Here is a 10,113-nt window from a genome sequence, read left to right as displayed (position 1 = left end):
CCATAAGAGGATTTGTATTTAGGATCAGGTAAGTAGTCAGAATTAAGAACCCGATATCCACTCTTGACAGAGTATTCCCCAGAACCCTCATGTTTCCAAACCAACCTATCCTCCTGACCGCCTCCAGAGATGGGGATAGTGAAGATACGTTCCGTTGTACTCTCATCCACCAAATCATAAACCAGCTCCCTATCCCAGGTATTTGTGTCCTTGTTGATTAGCTGATTGACAGTAGTCCAATTAGGCCTGATCATCTACACTGAAATACGATTGTTCTCTCTTCCAGGTAACCAAGGATCATTCCAGCAATTGATGCGATCACCCTTCCCAACCCGCCATAGCACCCCATCCCTGACTACCTCACGAACATTACAGAGACTTCTCCAGGTAAACGAGGGTAAGATCCAATTTTCGTTGAAAAAATATCAGAAGACAGAAAATATCGGGCTTTAAAAACTTTGGCTAACAAACAGTGAGGATGATCAAAAATACGCCAAACCTGTTTAGCTAAAAGGGCTTTATTAAATAAGAACAAATTTTTAAAGCCCAACCCCCCAAAACACTTCGGTTTGCAAAGCATCTCCTAACTACTCCAGTGTATACCTTTCGATGACTTATTATTTGTCCACCAAAATCTGTTCATAATTCCTTCGAGCTTACGGCACAATGATTTGGGCAATAAGAAGCATTACATAGCATAAATTGCAGCAGCTTGAAGTACCGATTTGATGAACACCTCTTTCCCTCCCATAGACAAATAGCGTGACCTCCAACCTTCCACACGTTTTCTGAGTCGATCCTCAAAATTAGCAAAAGCCCACAATTTCCTCCGGCCTACCATCATAGGCAAGCCCAAATAATTCTCCGGGTTCTCAGCCTCCCGAACTCCTAACTGGTTAACAATAGCAATTCTTACATCAGAATTAACATTTGCCCCAAAATAAATAAGAGACTTATCAAAGTTCACTCGCTGTCCTGAAACAACTTCATACTCCTTAATTATATCCTGAACCACTCTTGCCCCACTACACGAAGCATCACCAAAGAGGATGCAATCATCTGCAAAAAAACAAATGATTAAGAGTTAACTGCTCCCTACTAATAGATGCACCCATCATTCGACCCGTTTGTTTCGCTTCTTGTAAAAGTGTAGAAAATCCCTCAGCACAAATCAGAAAAAGGTATGGGCTAAGAGGATCACCCTGTCTTAGCCCTCTTGAGGGGGAAAACCAATTACCGTTTACTCCATTGAGGCTAATTGAATAAGAAACAGAACAAACACACCTCATAACAAGCACAATCCAATCAACATGAAAGCCTAGATGCTTCATCATACTAGCCAGAAAATCTCATTCAACACGATCATAGGCTTTACTCATATCAAGCTTAAGAGCAAAATTCCCTTTCTTACCTCTTCTCTTCATTTTGAGTGAATGGAGGAGTTCATAAGCAATCAACACGTTATCCAAGATAAGCCTTCCGAGAATAAAAGCTCCTTGAGCTTCATTGATACCATACCCCAAAGCATCTCTCATTCGACCCACCAAGACCTTCGCCACAATTTTATAGATAACGGTACAAAGCTTATAGGCCTAAATTGGGACATATTCTTAGGCTTGTCCACTTTGGGAATTAATGTAATACGCATTTTATTAATATCACCAATTTCAGTCTGACCATGCAATAGAGATAAGCAGTACTTTGAAACCTCTTTACCAATAATATGCCAGTATCGTTGAAAAAAGATAACTGGAAATCCATCAACCCCAGGAGCTTTCAACGGGGCCATTGATTGAACGGCAGTAGCAACATCCGTCTCAGTGAATTGTTGTACCAATCTAGCATTCATGCTATCAGTAACCCGCTTCTCTACTAGTCCAAAAAGATGTTCATCCGATCTTATTTTTGATGCAGAAAACAGCTTACCAAAATAATCTGAAGCTATCTTGATAAACTCAGGATTAGAATAAACTTGTTTGCCATTCTTATCTTCTAATGCAGAAATTTTACCACGAAGGTGGCGTTGTACCGCAACCGTATAGAAGTACTTAGTATTTCGGTCACCATTCTTCAACCAGTTGACACGGGCTCTTTGCTCCCAATATATTTCTTCTTTATCTGCTTCCAAATTAAGCCCTTGCTGAGCCTCCATAATTTCCTCAAGGGTCTCGTCAGTAACTTCCCAATGATAAAGACTGTTCAGTTTTTCTTCTAGATCCACACGAGTCTTCTTCTCCTCACTATCCCTTGACTTACTCTACTTTTTCATTTGGAGACCAATTCTCTCCAACTTGTTCGGAACACAACCAGATGTATCCCCCCACCATCTTCTAACCCTTCCCTCAAATGAACTATCCAAACACCACTTAGCTTCAAATTGAAAGGTCTTAGCTTCGCTACTGCTACTCCGAACTTTCCACCTCGCCCTTATAGTGTCAAGAAGAATGGGGCAATGATCTGAAAAAGAATGACACAAATGTTCAAGTTGGTAATATGGGAAAATACTTACCCAACCCAGCATAGCAACTCCCCGATCCAGACGTTCACGTATGTTCGTAGCAGCAAATCTACCTCTTTCCCATGTGAACCACCTTCCAATAAAACCTAAGTCATTGAGACCACAATCTTCTAAGGTCGCACGAAAGTCCTTCATCTGGCATTCTGATCTAAGACGGTCCCCTTTCTTTTCAAATGACTTAGTGATTTCATTGAAATCCCCCAAAACAACCCAAGGAATTTCTTACTCATTGCTCAATTGTCGAAGTAGATTCCATGAAGCAACTCTACTTCATTCATCTAGATTCCCATAAAACCCAGTTAGTCTCAAACAATTACCACCCTCCAAATCATGAACCTCAACATCAATATGGAAAGAGGAGAAACTCCTAAGCTTAATCAATGCATTTCCATTCCAACCCAGAGGTAAACCACCTTTAGAGCCAATAGCTCCAATATCGATCCCATTCGCAAAGCCACACTTCTGTCTGACTAACTCCATCTTCCTAGAACTTAATTTTGTCTCCACAAGAAACAAAATTTGGGGATTAATGGCCCTTAATTTATTCCTAAGCCTCTTTACTGTTCGTGGTCTTCCCAAACCACGAACATTCCAACTTAGTATTTTCATTGATCCCGGCTGCTCTGGTCACCAGAGCTAGCCGATAAGTACATAGACCTTGAGCCTTCCTTTGATCCCAAAAAAGCCACTGGTTTTTCCACCACCCTTTGTCGCTTCTTCCCTTCTACCAACGCTACAGCATCATTTTCCTCCTCCAACACCATATCCATGGGCCCCTTCTCGAATCCATTGATAGCTAAATCCTCTTCTCCCCATTTATGCCAATTGTATTGCTCACCAGCAACCGTCTGTAATTTTTCTGCAAAATGCTGTGAACCATTAGCTTCACGCAACCATCTACTCACCTCCACATTCCTACGACCCACCACTACACGCAATGATAAATCCCAACCAAAAACAATTTTCGAAGGCTCAATTCTTAGTCTCAGAGGGCAGAAACTCTTCCCATGCCCTAGTTTTCCACATATAAAGCAAAATAGGCTTAGTTTTTCATACTTAAAGCGAGCATAAGCAGTCATAGTCGTCCCAAATTGAATTTTCTTCCTCCGTCTCAGTGGAGCAGCCACATCCAAACAGACCCGAACACGCATATACTTCTTAGAACCCGAAACCAGGGTAGCAGAGTCATACTCAATAAATCCTCCACAAAAATTCCCTAACTGTTTTGCCTACTGTTCAGACATCAAACCTGGAGGCAAATCATGAACTTGTACCCAAAATTCTGTGGAATTTAATTCCAACGTCGCCGGGTTCTCCCCGTACATGATTCTTTTCAATATAAGCAAATTATTATTGAAAAACCAAGGTGTGCCAACAAGCACCCTAGCAATGTCTACTTCATTAAAAAATTGGAATAAGTACCGTTTTTCTCCTAGATCCGTAATGCAGATTCCTCCAATAGGATGTTAGATATCAGCCATCGTATTTCGTAGAGAGGGGAAATGAACAATACTATCTGTCAAACAGCACCCCACAAGGAAAAATTGGGAAATACTTTCCACTGCTGCTGCATCCTCATGGATCGCGTCTTCCTCCTCATCCACTAACCTTAGATTTTCCAAGTCATCTTCCATGTGAAAAGCAGTGAAAGCCAACAGCCAATAGGACTAGAATAATCAAAGACAGAGTCAACCAATAAAGAGAAAACCAAAGAAAATGTGCCAGGCGGCAGACAGAAAGCAAATGTGCCAATCGGCAGACATTTAGGGTTTTTCCAATGATAAAAATAATTGTATTTAATTTTAAACATGTTTAAGGATTAGACTATTTGTCCAAATTAAAAGGATGGCTCAAAGTTTAAAAGGATTTAGAAAAATAATTAACTTTGGTAGAAAGGTTAAGTCCATTTAAAGTATGGTTTGGACTCATGCTCCAATATTCAATCTTTGAATCCAGCTTGATCTAGTTTCAAGTTTATAATATGATATTTTTTCTTTTCTTATATATTATGTAATTTATATCATATGAAAATAAATATATTATAATGTTATTACTAAAAGGGATAATATAATTTTAGCTAGTTAATTTGGCAACTAGGTTCACTTCAATATTTGTACTTGTTTTTTAGTCCACATCATTAATACTTGAACTTGACAACTAGATCCATTTTGATTCTTGAACTTGAAAAATATAAAATATTAATGATATGTCACTCTAAGATTATGTCACATTATCATTTGAAAAATAAAAAAATTATATACATTTGCAGGTGATGATACAGTAAAATCCTAGAGTGTCACATTTAGTGTTTTAATAACTGGATTGATAGTTAAAAAGGTCCAACTATTAGTTTCTATTTCAACCAGTTCAATCAATTTGATCGTCGAACCAACAAAAAATATTCATAAAAATATTAAAAAATAAAAAATACTAAATCAGTTCAATTTGTTCAACTTCCAATTTTTATCCCAGTTTTCTATTTTTACTTCAAGCAATTTTTGAGTCAATTTTGTTTAACCCTTTTGTTTGGACCATTATGACAACCAATTTTCGATCCATCTAATGTAGTCATGTTCTAGTAACACTAGTCATATAATTAAATATTAACAGAATACAAGTTCAATAACCAAAATGGATCTAATTGCCAAGTTCAAAGACCAAAAGGACAAAAAAAATACATGTACCAATGTGAACCTAGTTACTAAGTTCAGCGACCAAAGGTTATTTATCCCTTACTAAAAAAGCATTTTTAGCTGTTTATTTTAATAATTTAATAAAATGAAAAGAAAATATATAAAGATAGTAAAAAATATATGTTGTTGACAACTTAGAATCTTTAGAATTTTGCTATAACTGTAAATTAAGGATTAAATAGGCATAATACTAGTGATTGTATAGTTATTTCTTTCCTTAGATATGATTATCTTTTTGTATAAATAAGCTATGTAATCATCTCTTTGATATATAAGAGAAATTATTCTATTTCCTTACAAAATTCGTCTCTCAATTCTCTAAAATCAACATGGTATTAGAGCTTTTACCCTAATTTAGGGATCAATATTTTTTTTTATTTTTTTGAAATAGCATAAACTTTAGAAAAATACCCAAACCTCTTAGGGTTATTACCTTTTCTCACCGTTAGTCCTAGAGGAGTCAAAACTTCATCGTCGATGAAACCTCAAAAGTCAGCCTCTGGAAAAGTCCCGTGTCAGTCTCACCAACTTTTACTAGTCACTATCACTCTCTCCATGCGCCAGCGTGTGACACCCACTCTAGTGGATTTTATTTCGCCATCGTTGTCGACCTTGGAGCAATATTTTGACCTTTTCCCTATGAAAATTTCTTGGTTTGGCGAGGTTGAAATTTTGGGTTTTTTTTAATTTTTTGGGTTTTTCTACAAATGCAAGTTGCTGTTTTTTTTTTTAGAAATTTTCATTTTTTCTTCCTAAAAAATGACAATGATAGATGAGAAAAAAAACTTTCCCCTTTGATGAAATTAAGCACCTTAGACCCCTCTTGTCACAACTTGAGACTCTTTCTTGAAGTCAGTTAATGTCTATAATGTTCACAGTAATACTCAATCTTGGTTATTGATTCTAGTGCAAATAGACACATGACAAATTCCACTATAAAACTCTTAAACTACTTCCCATGTTAAACAAAGGAAAGTATCAGACTAGCTGATAGGTCATTTACTCTTGTGTCTAGATCAAGTTCTGTCATTTCTAAACCAAATATTAAACACTATCATACGTTTTACATGTTCCTTAATTTCCCATTAACCTCTTATTTGTTAGTGCTATAACAAAACCTTAAATTGCAAAGTTGATTTTTTTCCTAATCATTGTGTTTTTAGGATCTTCAAATAGGAAAGAAAATTGGTAGTGGTAGATTGTATGATGGTTTATATTTGTTAAATTTATGTAATGGTTCTACTTCATCTTAAAGCTTTCTTTGGAGAAAATAAGGTTATTAACCAAGAAAGAATGCAAGGGCACAAACGATTAGGTCATCCATCATTTTCGATTCTAAAAAAGTTATATCCTAATTTGTTTTCAAAGACACAGTTAGATTCATTGTTTTATGAAGCTTATAAGCATGCTAAACATACTAAGAACTATTCTTTTGAGAAATAATAGAAGTATCATTCCTTTTATTACTATTTACCCTGATGTTTAGGAGTCAACTAGGCATCCCTCATTATTTAATAATAGATTGTTTATTACTTTTATTGATTGTTGTACAAGGATGACTTAGGTGTATTTATTGAAGTCAAAAAATGATGTGTTTGCATGCTTTCAATCTTTTCATAAAATGGTGAGTACTCAATTTGATGCTAAAATACAGTTTTTTAGAACTGATAATGCTACAGTGTAACAGCCTACACGGAGGAGTCTTAGTATTCGATTACTATTTTGCGTATAGATGGTAAAATTTAAGATAGAGATGAGTAAGTAAATTAGTTATTATGTCTAAGTAGAGTATTCTTAGTTATTTGTCATTTGGGGAATCCCTAATTTTGGCGAACACTAGGGTTTGGCAGATTCTTCTCTTAAGTATCTGCCCACCTTAAATGTTTAGTTGAGACTTGATTAGTTATGTTGTAATTTAGTTAAGACTTAGTTATAACTGAACTAGAATATTGTAGTTGATTAGACTCAAAACTTGTTAAGTGCACTTAATCATGTGAATCAAGAGTGTTAGAAGAATTACTTGATTTCTTCACGAATCCTTGTCTCCGTTGCTTAAGTATATAAGGATAGCAGTGATCTTTCTAAAACACCCTTACATCTTCTTCTTTCTTGAATTCCTCTATAAATCTCTAAAAAATCTAAGTTTAGAAGAACTTATTAAAGAGAAAGTTCGCAGTATTTAGCTAACCGACGTTAATACCAGCTCACTAGTAATTTCTGGTGAATAGATATTATCGAAGTAATTTACGTGTTTTTTGTACCGCATGCATAGATGTTAGAATGGCGTGTGAGTAAGGAAATTTCTTGATTTTGAATTAAGTGTTACCGATTCTTGCATGCATGTTAAGATTTAATAGAATGATGATCTTATATGTATAAATTATCCTTCTTTTAGCTCAAGAAGCTAACGAAGGTCCCAATGATAAAGGAAAATGACCTGCTGTCTAGACTTGTACTAGAGTTTCTGGTGAGTTCTTTCTTACTTCTATTGTTATATAACTTGTGTAAGGTAAGCAATCTTCTTCAGTGATGCATGAATGGTATATATGTGGATGATGGCCGTCTAGTGTCGTCAGTTTGAGTTTAGTCTATCTATGTTATGAAGTAAATGCCATCCTTCATGCATAAGCCAGTGCCATCTATTTGTGATATATGAGATATGATCTGTAGTGATGGAGTGATCTCCCGTAATTCAGTGTAGCACATTAAACTAGTTTTCATACTTAGGGAGCTTGAATACGGGCATTGTCATTAGGTTTTAGTTTATTTTCTTAGTTTAGTTTAAGTTCAATAAAAAGTGTACTTTGAGTCTTTTATTAACTTTAGGAGTAAAATGAGGCCTAAAGGCGAGCTAACATACTTAGTGAGTGTGTAGGAAACCATTTAAAGGCATAGGAACTCAAGGCTGGTCGCTATGTTGCAACACAAGAAGTTTAATGTCGCAACATAAGGAGTAGAATAAAAGAATTTTCATACTGCCTTTAGTGTCGCAACACAACCAAGAGATGTCGCGACACACCCTTGAAGCAACCCTTGAACCAAAGCATACTGCCTTCGATGTCACAACATAGACACTGGATGTCACGACATTGGCCTTTTATGGGAAACAACTGTGTGTTAGGGGTGTTTCGGTTAGTACAATGGAAATTAAAACACAAAAGCGTTAGCTAACTTAGGGTTGAGGATGACGACTACCCTAACTCTATAAATAGATTCTATTAGTACTTGTTTAAGAACAAATTTCATATTCTAAGTTTTTCTCTATAATTTTAGTTTTAGTTTTCCTTTCTTTTAGGCTTTAGGTTTATTTTCAGTTTTTTTTCTTCGTGTTCTTTGGAGAACTTGTTTTGAAAATGCAATCAAACGTTTAATGATTATTGCACTTCATTAATTGAATACAAACAGGATTCTATAAAATCTATTATTTATTTATTCTTTATGCATATCTTTATTATCAAGTTTATTATGTTTATGGATTCCATGAGGAACTAATCCTCTTATAGGGGATTAGCAAGTAGAGGTGTGATTAACTAATTGTTATGTAGGGTTTTCTTAGCAAATTAGCTATTTTGGGAGTGGAAGAACTTAAACCTAGGCTTGATGACCCTAAAAAGTCATTTAGGTAGGAATTAACCCAAACTTGGTATGGCCTATCTATGAACACCTTAACCCCGAATTGGTCTGGACTGTAAGGTCGAGAGATAAGTAGTTATTACTGACTCGTAGTTTAGTGGAAGATCAAGAGATCCTGTTAGGGTAACAACTAGTTGATTGGATTGAAACCTAAAATAAGAATTAGTTATGATCACCAAAACGAGCTAATCATCCATGTTTACATTTGATTAAGTTTAGAAATTAGTTTTCTGAAATCTATTTTATTTATGCAATTTTGATTCTTATTTATAAAAAATCGAAAATTCTTTTTTATGATTTGTCGTAATATAATTTATTTGTTTTACTAATTAATTTTATTTGCGTTTCGGTTAACTTTAATTTAGTACTTGCCTCTCTTGGGTTCAACTCTCGGAGTACTCACTACTTCGTTGTAGCTCTATTACAACCTAACCCGTATACTTGCAGACATTGCCTCAATTTCACATCTTTAGTTGCAGTATTTGCACTTTAGATGTTAGTACATCCGGAGGCGGTCAAGTTGTTGGCGTCGTTGCCAATAAGGCAACGCTATTAAGTTGATTTTAATCTTTGTGTTTAATGGAATAATTAGGAGATATTTAAATTATAGATACGATTTTTATTTTTATTTTTATTTGTACTAAATTTTTTTATTTTCTGTTTGGGGTCAATGTATGACTCGCAGTAGGGGAAAACCTATAGAGCTGACCATTGATCCTGAAAGAATAATCTGCAGAAATCGTCAACAGCAACAACAACAAAAGTAGATGCAAAATCAACCGCCTATAGTAGGTAATCCATTACATGAAAACCTGATGTTCAACGAGGTTGACAACACTAACATCCAAGATTTACCACCACCGTCGCCGCAACTACTAACAAATCCACCTATGGCGTAAGCAGAAAGAACCTTAAGGGATTATGCGCACCTAATCTAGAGATGGATCAAAGAAGCATCACAAGGCTAACTATCACAACAAATAAATTTGAAATCAAACTGGCTATGATCTAGATGATCCAAAACAATTCATAGTTTTAAGGCACAATGACAAAGGACCCAAACCAACATTTAAAACAGTTCCTTCAGCTTTGTGATACATTTAAATACAATTGGGTTACCGACGATGCTATACATCTCGAATACTCCCCTTTTCTCTAATCAATAACACATTTACTTGGTTAGAATCGCAGGTACCAGTATCTATCACGACATGGAATGAACTTGCAGAGAAATTTCTACAAAAGTTCTTTCCTGTTAGTAAAATAGTC

The 10,113-nt window shown here is 35.6% G+C and overlaps 1 protein-coding gene across 1 annotated transcript; it reads right to left on the bottom strand.

The window, feature by feature from the left end:
* Positions 1–688: 688 nt before the first annotated feature.
* On the bottom strand, positions 689–2,998 carry LOC107900182 (uncharacterized). Its single transcript, XM_016825876.2, has 5 exons — positions 2,836–2,998; positions 2,278–2,457; positions 1,709–2,178; positions 1,412–1,550; positions 689–1,059 (listed from the first exon to the last, which is right to left on the bottom strand). The coding sequence occupies exons 1-5, from the start codon at positions 2,996–2,998 to the stop codon at positions 689–691; spliced, it is 1,323 nt and encodes a 440-aa protein (XP_016681365.1).
* Between the last annotated feature and the right edge of the window lie 7,115 nt (positions 2,999–10,113).

This window comes from Gossypium hirsutum, chromosome D06, assembly GCF_007990345.1.
Source record: "Gossypium hirsutum isolate 1008001.06 chromosome D06, Gossypium_hirsutum_v2.1, whole genome shotgun sequence".
In the NCBI taxonomy this organism is placed as follows: Eukaryota; Viridiplantae; Streptophyta; class Magnoliopsida; order Malvales; family Malvaceae; genus Gossypium; species Gossypium hirsutum.
The sequence above is the reverse complement of the archived record's forward strand: the minus strand, read 5'-3'. Positions and strand labels throughout refer to the sequence as shown.